General features: G+C 38.7%; 2 protein-coding genes across 10 annotated transcripts in view; one reads left to right on the top strand and one right to left on the bottom strand.

The window, feature by feature from the left end:
* mkln1 (muskelin 1, intracellular mediator containing kelch motifs) overlaps nucleotides 1-5,067 on the bottom strand; it is a 9,884-nt gene extending 4,817 nt beyond the window's left edge. The window contains exons 1-7 of the mRNA XM_025057633.1: nucleotides 4,913-5,067; nucleotides 1,703-1,772; nucleotides 1,420-1,562; nucleotides 1,066-1,154; nucleotides 862-971; nucleotides 470-662; nucleotides 1-22 (exon numbers count right to left, since the gene is read on the bottom strand). The exon at nucleotides 1-22 is cut by the window's left edge and continues 104 nt beyond it. Of these exons, the coding sequence (XP_024913401.1) occupies nucleotides 1-22; nucleotides 470-662; nucleotides 862-971; nucleotides 1,066-1,154; nucleotides 1,420-1,562; nucleotides 1,703-1,772; nucleotides 4,913-4,992 (707 nt within the window). The 5' untranslated portion in view covers nucleotides 4,993-5,067. The remainder of the gene's footprint in view (nucleotides 23-469; nucleotides 663-861; nucleotides 972-1,065; nucleotides 1,155-1,419; nucleotides 1,563-1,702; nucleotides 1,773-4,912) is intronic.
* A 3,713-nt stretch (nucleotides 5,068-8,780) lies between these two features.
* LOC103382434 (pleckstrin homology domain-containing family A member 5-like) overlaps nucleotides 8,781-23,486 on the top strand; it is a 28,121-nt gene continuing 13,415 nt past the window's right edge. For 4 of the 9 annotated variants that reach the window (XR_003050350.1, XM_025057710.1, XM_025057706.1 and 1 more), the window contains exons 1-11: nucleotides 8,781-9,208; nucleotides 9,317-9,393; nucleotides 12,000-12,057; nucleotides 15,819-15,902; nucleotides 17,539-17,719; nucleotides 18,313-18,417; nucleotides 18,680-18,752; nucleotides 18,994-19,094; nucleotides 20,168-20,283; nucleotides 21,191-22,288; nucleotides 22,672-22,955. Coding sequence is in view for 8 of the 9 variants with exons in the window: in XM_025057710.1 (XP_024913478.1) it covers nucleotides 9,117-9,208; nucleotides 9,317-9,393; nucleotides 12,000-12,057; nucleotides 15,819-15,902; nucleotides 17,539-17,719; nucleotides 18,313-18,417; nucleotides 18,680-18,752; nucleotides 18,994-19,094; nucleotides 20,168-20,283; nucleotides 21,191-22,288; nucleotides 22,672-22,955 (2,269 nt within the window). In the remaining variant the exon portion in view is untranslated. The remainder of the gene's footprint in view (nucleotides 9,209-9,316; nucleotides 9,394-11,999; nucleotides 12,058-15,818; nucleotides 15,903-17,538; nucleotides 17,720-18,312; nucleotides 18,418-18,679; nucleotides 18,753-18,993; nucleotides 19,095-20,167; nucleotides 20,284-21,190; nucleotides 22,289-22,671; nucleotides 22,956-23,486) is intronic. The other 5 variants (XM_008315235.3, XM_025057708.1, XM_025057709.1 and 2 more) reach the window with 2 other exon arrangements.

The raw sequence follows: 23,486 nt of genomic DNA, 5'->3' as shown, positions 1-23,486 counted from the left end.
ATGTACTGGTTAAACAAACCATCTAGAAAGGAGAATTAATAGTTAGTCAATAGTCACATATGGCAAAAATTACAAACAAAACAACAACTAAAAGAAGTTTGGTATGAACTGATACAATTGATATACGTTTAGAAAGTAAAACAATAACAAAACTAAATTTACTGGTACAACTTTGAAAAATACAGTTTAAAGCAGTGCTCTTTCAACCATGGGGTCGTGACCCCATGGTGGGGTCACCTGGAGTTCAAATGGAGATGCCTGAAATGTCTCGTAATTGAGAAAACAATTACTAATAAAAACATTTTTTCAATTAATTATTATTCTTTTTAAAACTATGGTCAAAAACATCACACAGTCTTAAACAAATGTTGGCACATCTTGATTGGTGGCTGCGCTCACATGACTGCACAAGTGACAGCTACTAAAATGTCTCTTTGAGTATGTTAAACATACGAGCGACATGAATTACCTTTCACAGCTTTATCTATTAGATCCTCACAGGCATCAAAGTCTCCTTGGAGAACTAACTGGTCATGCAGGTGTGTAAGCATGGGATGCTCTAGTGCTATTCTTGTCTTCTTTTGCAGCGACTCAAACGCCTCTGTGTAGTTATGCTGCCGAAAGTGCTTGAGGCAAAGACGAATAGCTTCCTGCTCTCTGTACTACACAGATGAGAAAACAGATAAAATGTCAATTAGGTCCAAGACGTCAAATACCAAAACTGAATCAAGTATGTCCTCATTTGGTCAACCCTAGATTACACCAGACCATCTCTCCATAACACGGACATGTAGTTAAATAGAAATTGCATTCATTCTTAATGTATTTGTGATTCTCTGATGTAAAGACAGGTTCAGTTACCTTGCTATACCAGTTAAGACAAGGTTGGACAACATCCGGTTCCTCAATTCCATGCAGCTCAATATACCAGATACTGAAATTAAAACTGGGACCCCAGGACATCAGAGGCACTAAAAAGAAATAAATGCAAATTAATTCAATTAGGAAGACTGTATGAATACTTGTACTTAAATGTATAAAGCAGCATATGCTGGATTGAATCACCTATTTTGACAAATCTGCAGGGGAACATTTGCTCATCAATTTTGTGCTTTAAGGTGAATGTTTCTTTGTTGTAGTCATTCTTAAGGCCACTGGCAAAACAAGAAAGTAGATAGAATACTAAATTAGTTTACAATGAGGTTTTTACCTAAAAACTCACCAAATTAACATGGAAGTACAATGTGAAGACATTTCTAAACAGTACAAATACGTTTCATTTTAAATATTTGAATGCAAGGTTGTATCATAGTACATAACGCATGGCTTAAGGTGATAAAAATGTAGTAAAATCAGAAATATAGCAGTGCCTTGAATTTAAGAAATGGGATAAAATACATTTGATCAATAGAGTCTCACCTTGACAAAAGTTCTGTCATGTTGTCTTCACCCATACCACCAAATACTTTAAACTTCTTCAGGTTACAGACGTGGGTCTTCTCATATTTACCAAAGGTGATGCTCTGAACGATTGCTGGTCTTTCCATTTTCAAGATTAAAAACTGGTAGAAGAAATATATGGTAAAAAAAAGGTGGGACATAAAATTAATGTCCAGTTCATTGTTATGAGAAGCAGTTAATCGTCCTATAAGACCGAGAGCATAAAAAAAAACTCAACTCAATATGTTGAAAAAATACCTACCTGTGGAGGGTAGTTGCTCTCTGAAGACCACCTGGAAGACTGATCATTAGGTTTGTCCACCAAGATATTTCTAAAAAAACATAGAGTAAATGTGTGAATATGCATAGTTTGTGTTGTGTACATTAAGCAGACCACTACTTTCATCAAGACTTCAAATGACAACGTAACTCTCATTTTGAAACCTAAAAACATACTTCTGTTACAATTCTTTTAATTCCATTTCATGAAAACTGTCTCATTGAACTATTTTTTAATTTATTTTTTATTGTTCTACCTGTACCGACAATTGGACTTTTTCTTCAAAAAGTGCACCAATGAAAGTTGACAATTTGTTGATGATGTCATTAATAATTAATAAACTAAATTCATTCAGAAAATTCACAGAAGACAACCTGTTTTCACTGAAAACATTAAGCTTACATAAACACAAAACAGCTGTTATATAATTTAAAAAAGTCAACTCAGCTGTGAAGTCCATTAGGTTAGCTATTGGCTCAGAGCCAGTTTCCTTTTTTGTTTTGATGTCATCATTGTTCGCTGATGAGAATTGGAGGAGCAGCATGAGCTCGAAGGCCATGACAGCCGCTCTGTTTAGAATACTACAAACCTACAAATCCAATCTAGTAATATCCACTTATATACTAATACTATTTACTAATATGCACTGCTCAGGGTTTTTTTTACTTTTCTGCCCTGCATTATCTTGCTCTCCTTGGCACAAAACATATGGTTACATAGTTATGTAACCATATGGTCAATGGTTTTCTTAAACAAGAGTACAAGTTGTACCAGTACACTGATATTACTTGTACTCCCTCTAGTGGTAAACAAAGGAAGTTGATTCCATCACAGGTGAGTAATTTTCTTGTATGTATTCTCACTTGTTCTGTGAGAGTGCGTGTGTGCACGTGCACGTGTCATTTGAATAGACATACATTTTCTTCTTTGTAAATTGTACTTGCCAAATATCTTTAGAGGTTTTTAACTTCCAGAACAGAACAACAGGACTATAACTGTCAGTTGCAGTCATCAACTTTTCAGCTCTTTGCTGCTGCAGACTGTGAGAAACTATCCCAGAGTTATCCAGCACTTATTCTTACACCGTAATTGATTTAGGAATTTGCTTTTACTAACCTTTAAACTTTTTTTGAATGTTAAACTGAAAAAAAAGAAGATTTAAAACAAAATGATGAAATATACATAATACTGCAACGTGTTGGGGGGATTTGTAGTTATGTTGTGTTCGGCTGTTTACTCCATTTTCCTGGGTGCTTTGATGCACTATGGTGTAGTGCATATGTGGTCAGTAGGTTTTGGTGTGCATGTTACATTGTCCCACAAGTAACTCCTGATAGTTATTGCAGATAAACAATAATATTGTCAACATTTTTAATATTTAAATTTCATTATTTTCATAATCGTTGGAAGCCAAAATCATAATGGAAAACAAAATTTGATTTATTGCAGAGCCCTACCCTATCCAATAGAGTAGTCCTTTATAACACAGCTATATTAATTCATAAGTACAACAGGATACCAATCTTGGACATACCTACATTTTATTTCACCTTCTCATATTTATGGTAGCTCATATTGCAAATAATGAGTAGTCTGTTGTGTGTCCTACAGTTAAAACTTTGTTATAGCCTTTAATATATCTATGGCAATGTGTAATTGAAGCAGATACTCCTGAACCATAACAGCATGTGTACCAAGTGTGTATCATAACCTCCCTCAAAACACAATTCGCTGGTTTGACATTTGAACATTTGATATCTGGCAACACTGCTTTTAATACAGGACAGACAGTGACTGCAGGAGTGGAAAACCTCGGAAACCCTACTGTGTATGTTATGGAACATGAACAACATGTACTTTGACTCAATCCAACTAGTTTTGTTTTAGGGCAGTCCTGATAAGGTCAACAACAGTCGTGATATTTAACATCAATGTCAAATTGAAACACTGTAACATTGATGCTCATGGGTGAGATGCAAGTTTGGAAGGCAGAAAAATGCTGCGCTTCAATGTCGCCACAAGTAAACAGTTTGAAAGAAGATGATTCAATGTCGCCACAAGTAAACAGTTTGCATTCACTCACGATGAAAGAAGAAGCAGAAGGAAATTTCATTTTTGAGGATATCTTAAAATTTTCAAGAACATCTGGTTCTGGTTAAGAAAATGGTTAATGAACTGGTTAATGAACTTCAAGATTTTCTAGGACATGTGGGAACACAACAACTATATATACAGTTCTGGCTAAAAGTGGTTTTCGACATGCAACTTTTTCTGACATGGTAATAAGCAGCCAAACAGAGCTCAAAGTGCAAAATACATTAAATCAAATATTAAAACAAATGTCGGCAGTGGCAGGACTGCAGGCAATAGTGAAAATATTAGAGATTTCCAGAAGAAGCAAGTGGAAATGTAAATTGATTATATTAAACTGCATTGTAAAAGCTTTGTTGAAGTAATCATGCAACACCGCCACACAGACATCTGACTTTCTACTGCAGCTGGAAAGCAATCCCAATTACACAATGTCTCATTAAAAACTATACTCAAAGAAGTACACTGCAAAGAAGCGATGTATGGCCCTGACAGAGTACAAAAGATAACATCTCCAAGTGTGTTCTAAACAAACCTGCTATGACTCCTAAAAAAACATTTGTTTTGAAGAGGCAGGAGCGATGCTGATCCATATTTACATTAAATAAACATATTTGTTTATTAATAAACAAGAATATCTTTTGATAATTTATGTACCAGTTGAAAAGTAACTAAAAGCAATAAACACTATTTCCGGGAGGTTTGTTATTATAGCTCTATCAAAATTTAGACATAAACTTAAGACACTAGGACTACACCCAGCACTATTTATTAACAAATCATACCTATCGATATTATTTGTTTTTCATCAACGAACTCAAATTTCAAGTGAAGTAAATATACTATCAACTCAAATTGGACAGTGCACAAACGTAAAACGTAAAACACAATTATACTGTGTAAATTTAAAAGAAAACAACAACGACCGTAGCACTTGCTTCGTAAACAGCCTACGTTCCGCACAAATTTTGACCGGATTAAAAACAAGCTAGGCCCGTCCTGTCGTCAAGAAGAAACAACTGTTTATGTAGCATACCATGCAGCTGCTTACAAATAAACCGAAACGCATAGGATTTGGCCTGTATATTTTACATTACTCACTCAGGTAAATAAGTAGAAGAATATGAGCTCCATTTATAAACGCTGAAAGTAAGAACTCTGCCCTCAGAAACGACCGCCATCTTGTTTTAGAAAACATCAGGCAATGGGAAGAGAACTAAGCGACTTTAAAGCTACAGTACACGCAAGTACCCGGATGTAACATTATAACAAATATCTTCGAAAGTTCCCCCATCGCTACATTCTAACATTTTATATCCGGAGAAAGACAGTGTAATAACGTGCCTATAACGGTTAACAGTTTGCTTTTTTAAGGCTTATAGTTCGATAAACTAATTAAGAAAGCAAGTTCTTATTTTACATTGCGTTATTCATTGTTTTTTTCTGTTTAGTATGATTATTTAGTTTATTCCTGTGTATTTAAATAGTCCAGGCACTCAGCACTTCTTTTTATGTTTTATTTAATGACTTGTTAAAAAACACACATCTGATTTATGGTTAGACTATGTGACTTTGTAATGATTAAAATATGTATTTCTTCACCATACTTTCTCATTTTTGTCATAATTATACAATACACAGTCATAAGCTAACACGGCATAAAACTTACAAGGTTGAATGTACTTTATTGAAGGGATTGTAAGAGCAAAATTTATTAAAACGTTTTAATTTTTAGAATAGATCATGTAAAATTAAAATTGAAAACATGGGAAAATTAAAGAGGATAAAATTGTACAAAAATAAACTTGGTTGTTCAAACTGTAAAAGAAAGGTTACAGTTGTTTATTTAAAATGGATATATGTATACACACATATTCAAAATACATTAATTACCCTGGTTAACGGCGAGGGCATCTTCTGATGTAGAAGGGTCTGGTGATGGTAACAGTCTTGGTGAGGAGGACATGTTGTTTCAAATGACTGCAGCAAATTTAAATGTTGCCAGCGGCATTAACCTCATTATTTGAAGTGTTTGGAGTCGGTCCCGCAGATGCCTCCAAAACATTTTTCAGCAATTTGTAGGTGCTGTTCCAGCAACTTTTCTGGAGTTTAGGTAATCAGGCCTTCTCATTTGCTTCTGCAACAGTGTGATATTCTCCAAAGGCAAACATACAAGTGTATTTATACACTAACAAACACATCATTGTTTCTGTTCAGCACTTGAAAAATGCACTTGAAAAGTGTAATCCTATTACGGCATATTCTGTGCGGAGGAAGCTGCACAGAATTGTTGTGAAGAGTGTGTGCTGGTGAGTTTTTTCTGCTTCTTCTTGCTAACACCTGAAACATCCGTAACCATCAGAAGGTAAAACTGCAATCGCCTGTTGGGCTGTCAGACACCAATCAGAGACCTCCCTGATCTATTTTTTGTTTGCCTCTCTGTGGGCAGATTTCTCACTAAAAGCAGGAACCTAAAACTCACTGCAGTACTCTGAAAGATTTTAGATTTTCTTATATAATTCAATAAAACAAAGATTACCTAGCCTAACAAGCTACCCAGCTTTTGGTACAGACCATGCTTATCCCCTGCCACAAATATTTTCATTGTAGCTAGGCCTCAACTAAGGCATAAGGTTGTCCGTGTAACAAAAAATATATATATTTATGAACAACGAAAAATATTCATATTGTTTATGAACATTATTGGATGGTAATGATTGTCACATGATGATGCACTTTGCGTTATGGGATGGTAATGATTGTCACATGTGGCAAAGGATTGAGGCACTTTGCAGAGACTGCGCTCCTCATTAAAACAGAAAATGACATATCTAAAAATTGAACAAATTTTCTCCGTTGTCATATCGTCTGACCTCAGCGTCACCCTTTTGGCTTCCTCAAACAGCAAAAATGTGTTTGTTCTCATTCTTAGTGAGAGGAAACTTCACATCCTGTTTCCTTTACCTGCTTTGTCTGCTGGGTGGTGTTAGTTAGTGTCATTACACTCACCTGTGTCTTTGTCATTAGTCTCACCTGTGTCACCTGGTGCCCAGGTATATATACCTCTCCCTCACTCTGTCTTTATGTGGTCATTTGTTCAGTTTGTGTTGAGGCTGTTTTGTGCTGTGTGCCTTGTTCCTGGGATCAAGCCCCTGTACTGTATTTGGGTCCTGCCTGCTTCCTGCCATGTCCACCTGTAACAAATGATTCATTATATGTTCTTTCATTTTGGCTGTGGAAACAAATATTGGAAAAAGGACTTAGTTAGTTATAGTTTTGGCCTGGTTTAATGTGATGAGTTACTTCTTTGACAGCTTTGTTTTTAATAAAAAAAAAAAGGATGCCTAAATTATTGGGAAGAAAACAGGTCAGACAATCCATATAAAATCACTGACTTAGTATAGAAAAAACTTAATTTGAATTAAACAATTAATTATTTTTAGTGAAATTAAATAAAACAAAAACAACCAAACCTTACAGTAACTGCAAAAAAGCATATCATAGAGCAATATGTAAACATTTCAAATTTCATTCTAATGACAGCAAGAAAAATTGCATCAAGTTGATAATATTTGTGTAGTCCAAATTTTGATGAAATTGACTAAATGTAGTTTTAACATATTAATAATATTATTTCATATTACCTGATTGACTGTTGCACGTTGGTCGTGGAGGTCCACTGTCTAGGCCCAAAGTGGCCTTTTGAATGAAACTGAAACTCTTTCTTTGATGACAATGAAAATGGCCATAGTTTCTTGTCATCTACTGCAAACTCATCAGCGGGATCAACCAGCTGAGATTGAGCTTGAGTGCATTATATTACCACTATATATGGTGGAATAAAGAAACCGTGCAGTTGGTACAACTTGTGACGCTCCACTAAATTCTTAAGCAACTATGGAAACTTCTCTAGCTAGTTTTCTGTGCAAATTCAGAGAGGTCGCTTGAAATAGGGGTAAAAAGGGAAGGAAGTACCAGTGACATGACATCACTGTGTATGTGTTGGGTGTTATGGAGATAGCAAGGCATATAGAGGTGCAGAATGAAGGTGGAATATTGCAAAGAAGTCCATCTACCTTGCCAGGTCTTTAATTCTGTACTGCAGCCCATTGTCATTCACCACCTTATCTTTGACCAAAACCTAGCAAAGATTGAGTTCAGATTTGGAATAACCTGACTACTGATTGTGCTTTGCTGAGTGGACAGCTGTGCTGACAGGTGTGGTATTGCATTTTGAGATAAGTGTAAAGAAGTAGCTACCAAATTTACGAATTTGCCCTCGGCATGATCTTGATGCTCCTTGGATATTTGCTTTAAAAGCACTTCCTCTAGATTCAGCCCTAAGTGGTCAATTAGATATGAAAGAAAAACTCCGACAGAAGGACCACTTAAGTTGGTTGAGCTTTAGGCCAGATAACTTAATAATAACAACACTAAAAATTGATTGTACTTTTATTACATTTTACAGTTTGGGGAGAAGTGCTGCAAAGAGATTTAAATTAGATTAGAAGGTTGTGAGGTTAAAACCACAGAACAATGAGATAAAACTGAAACAATAATGAAACCAGACGATGAAACATAAGCAAAGCATTGTATACTAATAGCTTTTTGAAATATCAGTCGTTACTGTGGACCGGTAATACCGCGCCATCGTAGAAGGATCATTACATTTTCAAAATAAAAGATTTTTCAGACTTTATTCTGTATCAGAGTCTGAATGAACTATTGTTTCGAAACACTGACAGATTATCGTTTAATGAGAAAAGTAAAGGGATTATTTTTGACATTACATTTTTTTTACTGTGTCTTGCTGTGACCAGGTACTAAATGACTTATGGACCGGCACTGGTCCAAGAACCGTGGGTTGGGGATCCCAAGTGTAGATGAAGTGGTTTGTAACCAAAATCTGGTGACAATTCAATCTTTGAAACTAAACAATAACCGACAATAATAATGACTTGTTAAGCACTAATTAACTTTACTATTTTACTGAAAAAATCCTAGGTAGTCCTGTCTGTATCCTTCACAGTAATGGGTTAAACGCAGAGGGCAATTCCTCTGTGTGTAGCATAACAATATGTACAATGACAAATAAGATATCTTCGATTCGCGCGCTCGTCTCACGTACGCGCGCGTGTGAATCTCCTCGCGGGATACGTATGGCACGGCGCCGCGCACTCCAGTGTATGCTAATGTGTAGTCGTATGCGAATGTGTGTATCTGTGTGTAGTAACCCAGAACAGCAGAGCTCTCTCTCTAACTCTCTCTCACTCACTCACTCTCTCACTCTCTCTCTCAGCCAGACATGGCGGCGGATCTTCACTCGGGCTTTTTTTCCTGCCTTCCCTCTTCTTGGAGTTACGGGGTGACGCAGGATGGACGCATATTCTTTATTAAGTAAATGTCACGCGCAAACACAGAATCTCAGAGGACTATTTATTCAAAGCGTTTGTCTTTTCAGGGCTTCTGTTAACGAACACTCTCTTTCATCTCTTCCACTAACAGCGAGGAAACGGAGAGCACAACCTGGCTGCATCCCGTCACGGGAGAAGCCGTAATCACGGGGCACAGAAAATCACCAGGTAAGGAGACAGCTATGGCTATGCCCGTGTGACAGATGCGCACAATCGCATGTGGCGTTGAAGCGTCTTGACAAGCGTTATCTGTGCGTAACAGCTGAGAAAGAAGGCTAGGGAGGGAAAAAAGAAGACGACTTGCGAATATTGACCCTTTTAAGGCAATAAGGAGATATTTTGGACAGCTTTAGTGTTCCGCTTATCACTGCGCTCTTCCACCTCATCGTTTACCGACGGCTGCCACACCACTTTTTTAAAGTTCCCTCACGTACGAATTCGTTGCCCAATTTCCCGCAGTGACATTTTCATCACTGACGTCTGCTGAGCACCGCATATTTTTTTTAGTACGACGCAATACGCACAGAGTGGACACACAGTACATACATATACTGCATACATATATGTACACAGCCGCACATGTTTGCGACGAGACCAGTCAGCGCCCACTGGTCTGTGTTTTTTTTTATTGCATGCAGATCATGGAAATGTGTGCAAACATCTGGAGGCTGAACAGCGCACTTCCACAGCCACGAGCAGACGGACAGACAGACACCCCCAAAACGATTAAAGCAGCCCTGGATATGCACGAAACTGACGTCCATTGTCGCGCTTGTCATATGACACAAGTCAATGCACGGGAGCCTGAGCATCTGTCTGTGCCCAGACCACAGACTATCTCTGTTGCAGCGTGAGGCCGCAGGAGAACATCGGAATGATGCCGCTGTTGTTACGTAGTTGTGCAGAAGTCTCTATTCTACATGGATCCGTGGTGGCAGTTTTACAGACGACTTAAATGTCTCATTTGACGTTTCCAGTCGTATCACCGTCCGTTTTTTTTTTCAATTGGAAACACATGTTGACAGAGTGAGGAAAAAAAAAACCGAGTGGGAGGATTTTACATTACCATTTAATATTACTGTATGTAACTGGCAGTTGGAACATCCTCCAGTAGTCAAATACATTTACCGTTGTCAATATCGGTGTCTTCTATGTCTCGATGATAGTGACAGCGCCACCTAGCCGTTACCGAACGGGACGTACGCTCTTGAAGTGATTGGTCATACTCAGCCTCCAGCTTTTTTATTTATTTATTTTATTATGTCATTTGTTCAGATTTTAATTTAATTGGTATTATCTAACTGATGTATATTCTGTAAAAAAATAAAAAAATAAAAATGAAATCACACTAACAGGTTACAAATTGGTGAATATTCTGTAAAAAAATAAAAATAAAAATGAATTCACACTAACAGGTTACAAATTGAGCTGTAATTTACATAACCATACACACCTACAGTACACTTACAGTACTTACAGCTTTTCTAATCACCTTCGTCTGGTAACACACGTCTATGTTCAAGACAAGAGGTTCTCAAACTACGGTGCATGTAACATCGGTGGCTCCCTCTAGTGGTACTTTTTTGTGATGGTAAAAATAGTGAGGATAAAGAAAAGTAGGGAAACGGAAAAGTATATTAATGTCGTGCCAGTCTAGCCACTTGATACTCCCTACATCTGGGCCACGGGTAAGCCTGAAGTGTTTCCCAATAATTGCCTCGTTTGGGCCTTTGACCATAAAGGGGACACTATCGCCTCAGCAGCGGCACCCTGTGGCATGCTCGGGGACATTAAAAGGTTTAGGATTTATAAAGGTATCAGCAGATCGGCAGATACGGACTTGATCAAAATAATAATGATAATGAATTAACCCAATAACTTGCTCAGCCTTGGTGTATGCATATAAAAAGTACTGTATCTATAGGAATGTAGAAATTTCCAACAATTTTTGTTTGGGTGATATTCTTTACAATTTGCAGGTCATAAACATATTGCACGTGTTATACTACACTAATAACACCTGCCCTGCTAGGTGTTAAAATCGCACCTCACAAGGCTCAATTACAACCCAACAAGAATAACAACAGCGTTGTACTTTGTGTGGGCCGACATTTTTCTCATATTAGCAAGCATGTAAGCATCGACGCTTACAACAGTGTCTCTGTTAGGGCCTGCTACTGCGAAAAATAGGTCAAATGTTGGCTCTGTTTGATCATTTTTGTTTTTCATGATTACCACAGAACACAATCAGGGAAGGCTCGATCCGATACTCAGGACCGCTATCAGTATGACATTGGTCAAAATTTCTGGATGGAATGTGAAAAAAAAACAACTATAGCTCATCCGATCCAATATCTAAGCCCAAACTTAGGATATCGCGCAAACTAAATTTTTCACGAAATGCTGTTAACAGGGACACCTCGGCAATGGCAGCTCGCGGCATACTGGGGGAGAAAGGAGTGTATCTAATTGATACAGGTAAAGGCAGATAGAGATACAAGTTGCAGTATCGGTATCAGACCTGAACAAGTTGTATCGAGCCGTCCCTTAACACAATAGAAATAATGAACAAAATTAAGTACTCTACCTTTTCAAAAGTAGCATAATGGTTTGTTTACATATGTGTTACAGTTATGATTAATGAGGCTTGTGCTAGGCTGTCAACTGAACAAAGGAAATCAGTGCAGTTGTTTTCGAAGAAGTATTTCTGTATGTGATTGCGATACCATATCTTTGTTGCTGCTTATGATTTTGTTTCCGCCCCATTTTCACAGATTTACCAACAGGATGGGAAGAAGGATTCACCTTTGAGGGGGCTCGCTGCTTCATCAAGTGAGTAAGAACGTGTTTGGTGTTCGGAAAGAAAGGCCCACCAGGCACGCATCGATGTAGTCGTACACATGGACACTGGAACGCAAACAAATAGATAGATAGATAGATAGATAGATCTTTATTAATCCCTTCGGGAAATTAGGGTCTAGACTAGACTTGGATCTAGACTGTTTCTGTTTCTGTTTATATCTCTGGTCTTAGGATTAAATTTAGATGCCGGTTGACGTTTTTCCTCAGCGTACCAGGTGGCTGATAAATAGGTGAAAAATCATCTTAGGAATACATTCTTACTTGTTCACCCATCTTGACTGAATATGGTACGATTATGCTGCTGTATTCTAATGTTTGGGCACTTCATGTATTTTTCATAGTGGCAGATGGTTTAAAAACAACTGTATTAGACACTGCATTTGGGCATGCACGAACGTTGACAGTTCTTTATGTGTCTTCCGCAACTGTATTAGACACTGCATTTGGGCACGAACCTTGACAGTTCTTTATGTGTCTTCCACTGAAGGGCAAGGACTTTTGTAACATTTTTTTTCTTATATTTGACAGATTAGCTCATTGTAGTCGTTCCACACAGTTTCCGTGTGTCTTGTTCCTGCTGTAGTTAAAAGTACCACGGGTCTGTATAACTGTCCCACTGGATATTGACCAGTCTTCTGTTTATTTCACTACCACTCATTAATGAACTGCATTCTAAGCAAACATGGCTCTGATTGGTATTTGTTCATCCTGTTTACATGACACAATTGTTTATTAAACTAACACTGGTCGAAATAATGACAATATTGGCATATTTACACGATTTTTTTTTTAACTTTAATTATTAACCCTGAAGGTCCATTTTTGTATACTACAATGGCAGTACAGATGATTTCTTTATCGAAACCTATCCGTTGGTCCCAAATTATCACCTGAATGCACAACTTTTCATGACGGGCTATTAAGAGATACTACTGCCGCTAACGTAATGGCAGCCCACAACCTGACTTTGTGCTACATTTTATTGACAGAGACTCTGCTATGCAGCAGGTGTCAGGTGAGCGGTAGCTAGAATTTAAGTTGATTAACCTACAGTAGCGTCATTTACGTTACGTGAACTGGAGTTAATGAACACACAACTGGAGTGTCTGGTGCAGTGGCAGACACTTAAAGACATGAGACAACACACACATTTCATCTGTAACATACTGCCTAATATTTTGCAGTGCATTTTCTGGTCAAAGTGCTAGCAGTTTTTGTTTTTTTTTTAAATGAAAAGCATCAGTATTGAACCTGTTGGCTGGGAAACACATGGAAAGTGCTGTTGAATGCTTTTTTGTCTTCTACAATTTCATCTGACATACTTGTGAGCCATAGTGAAGGGAAAAAAATACGGCGTAAGTGGTCTTACTCATCAGGGCTTTCTTAATAAATTTATTTTAGATCGAGGATGAAGTAAACCAAGAAACTCCTGCACCGGCAGACTAACGAACCTTTGTGACACTAGACCTGAAGCAGCGAGCATGTGGTTCGGTCTATCAAACACTTTACCCTGCTTTTCCCAGAAGGCTTACACCTGTCTGCAGTTGTGTGCTTTTCTTAGATCCAGCAACCAAATGTGTTTTTTTTCTTGTTATGCTACCTTATTTCCATTACTGCTGTACAGGACCTTCGGTGATTTGAATATTTCAAACAGGCCACACTTAACTTTAGAACCAAAGAAAAGTGATTATTTAATTCAATATCAATACATATAGGGGACAGACTACGTTGACAGCCCTGGATTTTTTTAACTTCTATGTGAAGGTTGTGAAGTGAAATTGAGATTCGCTCAGGAACCAGTTAGTTATCAGTGGGATGCTGATATATATTTGTCCCATTCTCTTTTGCCTTGTTGTATCTTACCGCTCTCCTCTATCCCCCTACTACTGTCATATGCACTACCCCTTCAAAGGACAACACACGGAGTACTTTCCTGTCCAATACTTTCCTCCAACAGTTTCTTATCTTCCTTCTTTTTCTCCTCCACCAACCACTGCTACCCTCCACTGTGAGACAGTATCCAAATGTAACCGTGAAAATTATTTTGAACACACAGGCAAAATCCTGTCGTTGTTGCCAAGCAACACAGGAAGTGTCAGAGGTTGGCTGCTGTTTTCTAACAGCTTCAGATATCACCCTCAGTCAACCCACTAACTGCTAATCAACCACCAATAATAGGAATGTTTTATACCAGCTTCTTGACCATAAATGCTGCATGAACCAAGGCAGTTAAGTCTAAACAAGACTCTTTCAGATCTTTCAAACAGATCTTTTTTGGAACCTTGTTTGGTACTGCTCCTCCTGTACGGTGATGCGGGTTTAGTGGGTTAGCCAGGTATGTTGAGTCTAAAGCCAGGCTTTCCTGGTTCCAAACAGGTTATGTTCAAAGTTTCATTTGAAAATTTAACACAACTTTTTGTCTGATACCGATACTGTAACTGAGTATCTGTTGATACTGATATCAATCCGATACCTTTTTTATTCTCCTCCTGCTGCTGCGAGCTGCTGTTGCTAAGTCAATAGGATCCTTTTTACCACCTGTTCCGCACAGTTAAGTTGAGCATTTGGGCTAAGGTATAGGATCAGACTGGCTATAGATGTTTTTCCGATGTACGACACTTTGGTGCTGAATGGTGGGAGTGCTAACCACTCTTCCATTGTGTTTCCCCTATTTCTAAATATTTAATGGCAAAAAAACATTGTAATTATTTGTGTAGCTATATTCCTACAGTATTTCACTTAAAAATGTCTATGTGAGATTATTCTATTTGAACTAAGATTGATTATAAATTCGGTTTTAATGTTTGTAGGTTTTAAAGGGAGGAAACTCAACATAGGCAGATGGCTTTTAAAGACGAGAGAACTGCGAAGATAGAGGAAACTGGAGCATAAAAAATAAGAGCCCTACTTTGATGGTTGAAAGCTGCTCCTTCTTCAGTGCATTTATGATCTGGTCGGAACAAGGGGCACGTTTTTCTTAGCGCCCCACATGGTGCGGCATAGGCTTTTTTTGATTTTATGTCTTCAAATTGGTACAGAAACTGTACCCTTAGTTGCAAGTGAAATAAAGGATCTTCATTTTACTAGTACAAAGGCTTGTAATCCGAGTTATGGAAACAGGATTAAGTTATTTACCATCTTGGCTGACTTTTTGTGGATAAAAAAAATCCCGCTGCTTCATATTGACTCAGTCCAGCTTCTTTGTGATGGTTAACGTTTAATAACAGCTGGTGAACAATAGACAGTATTTTTTGTTGCAAATAAATAATATAGTGAATTTAAAAAAAAATTGTTCATTTTCTCTGTGTAGAAAACTACTTGTTAGTGATGTCCGATGATATTGGCCGACCGATGTTATCGTCCCAATATTAGCATAATTATGTCATTTTGGTAAGAATCGATATCAGTTTTTCCTCAGATAGTTTAAACCGATAACGCGAAATATGGTGGAATTGAATATGCGATCGGAAACAACTGCATATATCAAAATCGGAAGTTAAGTGTTTGGACGATGTTAGCATATCCAACATCGGCAAAAACTTAATATAACATCCTGTTTTAATAATATTAAGACATTATCAGCATTGAATTTGTTGGCTATCAATAATAATGTGCATCCATAGTTTTTGCACATGCTAATGTGTAACTAAGAGTATCAGCATTGTTCTGTATACAGTATATTGTACTCTATGTGATCTGGTTTAAGACACTATGTGTCTGTCTTTGCACAGCCACAACGAGCGGAAGGTGACCTGTAAGCACCCCATGTCAGGAGCTCCTTCCCAAGACAACTGCATCTTTGTTGTTAGTGAACAGTAAGTATTCTTGCACTCACACCCTTACAGAGAGCTGACTTCTCCATGCCATGGCCCCCAAACAGCATTAGCTTCTGTATAACACACAGTACCAGGAAAGTCACTAATCGCTAGGGGTATGAACTTGGTTAGCCTGTAACTACCTAGTCTACACAGATTTTCTCAGAGTTTCTATGTTTTCCCACGTGTCACATGAGATACGTTCAGTTGATAATCCCACGATCACGACAGTTTATGTGTGGTATAGTTCAGGACAAGGAGTTATAACATTTTTCTGAGGTTCCCCTAGAGCCTCCACTTTGAAAACCACTGCTGTATTACAATATATTTGCACACATTCTCAAATGTTTAAAGGAAAACCCAACAGAATCATTCTTCTAAGGCGTGCTGCAGATCCCACTATGTGCCTCGATTTAAAACTAGAATTATTTTTGAACCTAGAAATGTAAACTGTTTTGAATTAAAGCTTAATTTCTACAGCTTTAGTATTTCCGTCTGGATTCCCCTTGTGGACAAATCCACTGAGTATGATTAATGTCAGTGACAGTATCTTAAAACACACTAAGCTTCCTCCATAGATTAAAAAAAGAGTTTAAACTGCCACTAGGGAGGAGCCAACTTAATCAGAGATGCTAATTAAAGAGTCGCGCTAATGTTCCTATCTTCTGTAAAATGTGGATAACGACACTCAGGTTGTAGTCACCCCACTGTGTATGTCAGTGACTACCTGAGTCTCTACAAAATGTTCTTAATTGGCTATTGGCAGAATCAGCAGGCGGTGGCAGAGTAATCATAGAAAGGCTATATTGTAGTTTAATGATACTTTTTACATTAGTTTCTCTAAATAATATATGGAGGGTATCTGCCATTCTAATCACAGCAGAAGGTTCCCAGTCCTCTGTTAGGTGGTCACTCTTTTCCATTAAGTTTCACCCATTTCTTTGTCACCTGTGCCACAGTCTCTTCATGTTCCATGTTTTTGTTTCCATTTTCCATTTCCTTTACCCTGCTTTGCAAACTCCCAACGTCCATCTGAGGGCACTTCCTGAACTTGAACTCGTCAATGTTCCCACCGTTTTGGTCATACCACAAAATTCAGATGTCGTCACTCATTCTTGTAGGCTTGATTTTTTTTTTATTTAACTTACATTTATTGGACCTTAGAAAAGTAGGGAAGACTGTCTTCTCAGAACACTAGCGAGAAAGGTTTCTCAGAGGAAACGCATGTGTGAATCACATGTTTATTATACGCTGAATCACTGCCCCTTCCCTGAATGAGGTTTGCTATGACTGTATCCCATCAATATCTTATCTTGTTCATTTAAGTGAGTCATTTTTAAATGGAAATTTGAACTGCTTCTGTGGCGATTCCTAGTAAAGGAACTCCTAGTAAAGTCGAAATTCATTCTTCTACTTAATTTCTGTACTTTTAGCCTAATTCCTAACAATGACCTAATTCTTATTAAAGAGATGCAACATCGTAAAAAAACTCACCCCAATAATCACGCCCAAGAGTTGTCCTGACCGCCTAAACATGATCATCACTGGCATTAGCCATAATCCGGAAACAGAAGTAAGGTTCCAAGGTACTTGACTTTGTAGCACCGTCTCTCCCATGTCTCTCACCTTGTGGCAGGTCGGCTCCCAAGTCTTCACCAGAGCTAAGTACCTGCAGCGACATGAAGGAAGACGCTGTGATCAACAAGAGCGAGACATCAAGCTACATGAGCGGACCACACTATAGCACCTTTCCCCGTAGTAACACCATCACAGACTCCAGAACGGCCACCACCCAGGGCACCGCTTCATCAACACGGGTCAGTCAATAAGGAGCCCTAAAGATGCTGGGCCGGTTAAAACTAAAGATTTTTTTTAAAGTACAGTTTCTTTTGATATAAAAAAGTTAAAAACAAAACTTCCATTTGTCTGCCTTAAATAGGTATTTTTACAACAATATACATATACTGTATATTAGAGGTGTAATGGCAAAGGAAACCTACAGACCTCGATATTGCTATCACGGCTCGGTACATTTTTGGTACAATAACAAACATGGAGTCACAAAGAGCTAGACAAAATATATATATATATATGTGTATATAAACTATATATTTATATATATATGTGCATATATGTTCATATATATTCATTTAGAATATAGAATATATGTGTATATGAGGTATATATTTATATATGTCTGTATATGTTTTATATATTCATTTATATATATATTAAATATATATTTACAAAAGTAATATATATATATACTGTATATATACACACATCGACGTGGGCTGAATGAAGCCTCGTATGAATACATATATATATGTAAACATAAATATATTTTAAAGTGTCAAATATACCTGTTGTTAACTCAAACTTCTGTAATTATCTAACAATTGTTCCATAGCTGTCGAGGTCGTTCAAAAAAGTCCACAACTTTGGCAAAAGGTCCAACTCCATCAAGAGGAACCCTAATGCCCCGGTGGTCAAAAGCAGCTGGCTTTATAAGCAGGTACAGAACAATGTCAAACATTTTGAAGTATGTCTGAGTATTTGTGTGAGTTTTTTTAATCCTGAGATGATGTGAATTTTTTGCATTGGTCTTTTCACTGAGATTGCTAATCTTTTCAAGTAATCACACAGTTGGGATGTACCTGATGTGGTTAAGGTCAAAACAAAAGCAGCCGCAAGAAGATTTGTAAAAGATTATGAATGTGTGTTTGTTTATTTGTGTGTGTACCTTACTGATGGCCTGTAACCTTTCACCTCCGCAGGACAGCACAGGAATGAAGCTGTGGAAAAAGCGATGGTTTGTGCTATCAGACATGTGTCTCTTTTACTACAGAGGTGAATAAATACACACACACACAAACACACACACGTGCAGTGGTTTTGGAGTTTTTCTGTCAATGTTGGAATGTTACCTGTCGGACTTTACCTTTCCTCGTAATGAGGATGACTTGCCAAACCAGTGAGAGACACGCTACAATGAAAAAAGAAAAATAAATTGTTGATGTTTATTTACAGACTTCAATGTCACGGTCCACTGAGAACCAGATTCTTGACTTTTACATTATGTTCTCTGCAGACGACAAAGAAGACAGCATCCTGGGGAGTATTCTGTTGCCCAGCTTTCACATCTCCATGTTATCAGTGGACGACCACATCAGCCGAAAATACGCCTTCAAGGTAGAAAAATATATATATCAACAACTTTTTTCTGTAATTTGGGCTTGTTGGTTTCTATGTAATGTCGGAAAAAACGATAACAACAATTATAATTATGCTAATATCAGCCGATAATATCGGTTGGCCGATATTATCAAACATCCCTTATATTGATTTTATGTGATTTTCGTTCTTGAACCTCTTGGAGTCCTGGAGATAGAGACAGGGAGGAAAGAGCCACACTTGGCTCCGGAGCCGCGGGTTAGCCGCTAAACAGAGCAGGTGTTGTTAAAGCTAGGTTTCAGCTTTTAGATCGCTGAGCATCTGCTTGGTTTCCATCTGGGAAATAGTATTAAAGATGCCGTAGTTACCATACGAGCGATGCTCCAGGACACAGACAGGGTGAGAAGGAGTTGAGAGCAGGTGAGGGAGAACCTTGAGGGAGGCGGAGCTCTGTACTGAAGAGGAGAGGACTGTGGGTCAGCAGATGCAAGCATAAAAAAAGCCTAAGCGCAAATAAGGCTGACACAGGAAGAAAGGTGAAACTGGAACAAGACGTACTGAAGGTGAAAGAGTTCACGTGTCTGCGGTTAGCCGAACTCACAGACGGTGCAGAAACTAGTGAAAACAAGAGTTCTTGCAGGGTGGAAAACAAATATAAAAGAGTTTAAATAAAAAGAGAGAGCAGTGGATGAGATGTAAAGGTCTATCATGAGGCAGTGAGATCGGCCATGAAGTACATACAGCAGCACATAAGGATCCACAGTATTGGAAATGATCTGACGAGAGGTTCAGTTAAGATTATTTGAAGAGAGGTAGAGAGGCAAGGTTAGCTGGGCGATACATCGAAATTTGATTTTGATTACGATTTGGGCTTCCCACGATCAAGAAAACAAGACAATCCAGGAGAAAGGAAGTTGGAGTATCTAAGCTGACAAAGTTGTATCGAGCCTAAAAACCCTAAAAAATAAAATACATTTTGCATGACACACTTACAGTGTAATTTATTACAGAGAGAGACACTGAAGAATGATGCAAATCTTTAATAGTTGTGATGTCATAGTTTCTCTCTCCCTCTCACTCGTCTCTCCCAGGCCACTCACCCCAACATGCGTACATATTATTTCTGCACCGATACGGCCAAAGAGATGGAGTCTTGGATGAAGGTCATGACAGATGCTGCCCTTGTCTACTCAGAACCAACCAGAAGGTCTGTGGTCATACTAAGGACACATGCATACTCTCTGAGCTTATCGTAAAGGACACCTGGTGGTCAGAAGAGAAAAAACAATCAAAGACAGGAGTTCACTTCTTAACCTGTAACTTCCTAGATCTACTATCATCAAGAAATTGTTGTAGTTGTAATTCATGGCCAGTTCATACTCTGAAGCAGCATAGTTTTTATTATAAGGCAATTTAATTTTTCTTCAGCTCCAGAGGGCCGCACAAAATGACCTGACGGGCCATATCCGGCCCACGGGCCTTGAGTTTGACATTCTAGATCAGTGGTCCACAACCTCTTTTTGTACAGAGAACAGGTCGGCTGGTACCTCCCGTTGCTGTGGACCAGGAGCACCACACTGATCGTTGAAGGATCAGTACATTTTCAAAATAATTTACATTATTTTGAAATATTGCCAGATTATATTTTAATGAAGAAAGTAAATGGATTTGATTGGATTCTTTTTGAACGACATAAAAATCAGTACAAATAAAGTACATTTTTTCACTGTGTCCCACTGTGGCCTGCGGACCTGGGGTTAGGCACCCCTTATCTAGGTGATTTCTCTGGGAAAGCTAAGGATTGTGGAGCCGTTCTGTCCTTGAGTTTTATAAACTAGGTAAATGTTACAGGTAACCTGCAGTTTTCTATTGACAAACATAAGGCCCGTGGGCCAAGACTGGCTTGCTAGAATGTTCAATTCGGCCCGCTTGATCCAAGACTGAAATAAAAATCAATAGATAATAGTAATAACAATAATAAATATTGAATATACTTGTACTTCTTTGCATTAAAACAATGGGGAAAACATGGACTTATTGTTATTTATAGTGAATTATATTGAGTTTCACAGCCCTGCCTTAATTGTCGCATTCTGACTCTTTCTTTTATTTAGAACCAACAAGTCGAAGGTGGAGCAACGTTTACCTCAACAGTTCAACAACCTGGTGAACCACAGAGCCCTCACGAGCCCCGAGATCCAAAACAACGAATCCAACCGCGAACATACACGACAGCACTCTATTTCGCACGCCGACGACAATCGGCAAATCGATTTAAAGAAACACGGCAGCCAACAAGAATGTATGTACTACACTTTACAGCAAGACTCCTTGAAGAGAGATGGCAGCAAATGTTTGAAGCAGAAAGAAGAAGAGAAGAACCTTGTGCACAAGAACGGAGAGAAGTACTTGTTGCAAAAAGATGGAGAGAATTGCTACCTGCCGAAAGATGAGGAGGTACACGGCATACATAGAGATTCGGAGAAGTACAATATCGTGAAAGTGGGCGATAAGTACACGGTGTCACAGGAGAAACATGCTTTGTCTAAAGATGGAGGGAAATATCTGTTTGCCAGAAATGGTGATAAATATGCAATGCAGAAAAGCGAAGACAGACACGCGTCACTAAAAGGACAGAAATGTGTTTCTCACAAGGAGGTAAAGAGACATCCGTCCTCGAGGGAGGCAGAAAAATACTGCACTATGAGAGTTGGGGAGAATATATATGGTACATTACAGGTTGCGAACAAATATGGAACTTTAAGGGACATGAAAAAATACAACACGCTACAAGAAGGGAGAAAATACGCCACCCTCAGAGATGCGGAGAAGTATGCAACGGTACGTAATGTTGGGAAATACAGTCTTCAGAGGGAGCCGATTATAGAGAGGTCTATTATCAAGAACAGCAGCAACAGACTGCAGCCTGTCCAAGTGGCTGCTGTGTCCACATCTCCGCTGGGACAGACCTGTCTCACTGAAGAAAAGACTGCGTGGGTCCAAAATTCCGAGTCTGGGGTTAAGACTAAGGAGCAGTCTGATTTGAACTCCAGGACGGAACCTGCGGAGAGCGGCCAGTGTGTTGGTCCAGGAACATACCCCGCTGCAGGGCAGAAAGACGAGAAAGACCTGGACAGGGCCAACTTCATGCAGCAGCTGGAGCGGTGGGTCCACACGCAGCGATCGAAAGGTCTGGAAGACGACATCAGGAGGTGAGACATGATGTGCGGCTCCCTGTGTTCTGATGTCCAAACTGATATCGCTAGGGAAATGTTCAAGTGCAATGAACCTGATCGTCATGATGACCTGTGTTTATGTAGTCCACACTTTCGGATTCCATAAATCAGTCTAATCCAGTGGTACTCAAACTTTCTGGCCCTGCTTTTGGTTATTTATATTTATATTTATATTTATGTGAAATGATGGCGTCCCAAGTGACTATTGTACTTTTGGCTTTGTGACTGTAAATTTAACTATCGGTTAAAATGTCAGCATACATTCAACATTGCTTTAGTGAAGACGATTTGAAAGTCTCAGATAAAGAGACTCCCTCCGAGGAGACAAAAACCCCAACCCTGTTTAACTTCTGTTCCAGCGTGACCTCCTATCAGACCTTACCCAGGAACATGCCCAGCCATAGTGCTCAGATTGTGAACCACTACCCCGAGGGCTACCGCACAATGCCCCGCAACAGGATGGTGAGGCCTGGCAGCATCTGCAGCACAGCGGGTTCTGTGTTTGACCTAGCACTCCATCGCAACTCCACTGCAATGACCGCAGTGGAGAAGAGAAGGTCTCTGAAGGACATCACCATGTGGCAGCTGTACGAGTGGCAGCAAAGGCAAGCTTTCTCCAGGCAAAGTTTAGCTCAACCAACAGGTAATTTGCTGCTAATTAAAGCTTAAACTCTAGCTCGCACCACGCCGCAATACGTCTAGTCAGTTTCTAACACAGGCTTAAAACTATAACAATCAACCGATGATCTTAACAAGCTACATGAAGGTGTACACGATCAAAAATGATGACTAAAAATTTGCTTTTATTGGCATTGGCTAATTTGTACTTTTTTAGTTAGACCAAACTTGGTTTGGAATTGTGCTACATGAAATGACATTACCAAAGCAAACATCTATATCTCCGACATGTTAATCCTACTGATGTACTCCAATACCATTGGGGAGGCCGGCCTTTGGAAGCCTTCAATTATAGATAGACAGATAGAACTTTATTAGTCCCTTGGGAGTTTCTTTTGGGAAATTAAGCAGTCATTTATGGTTTGAATTTTTTTTTTAAATCTTTGGCAACAAGAAATATTCAATCTTTAATCTATCGTAGAGTCTCAAGAAGAAGCCACGGGAAGAACTTCCTGATGGAACAGTGTTCTCTTTCAGTTGACTGATAATTCTCTTG

The sequence above is a fragment of the Cynoglossus semilaevis genome, chromosome 8 (genome assembly GCF_000523025.1).
Source record: "Cynoglossus semilaevis isolate Cse_v1.0 chromosome 8, Cse_v1.0, whole genome shotgun sequence".
NCBI classification, from domain to species: domain Eukaryota; kingdom Metazoa; phylum Chordata; class Actinopteri; order Pleuronectiformes; family Cynoglossidae; genus Cynoglossus; species Cynoglossus semilaevis.
This window is presented reverse-complemented; position numbering and strand designations above follow the sequence as displayed.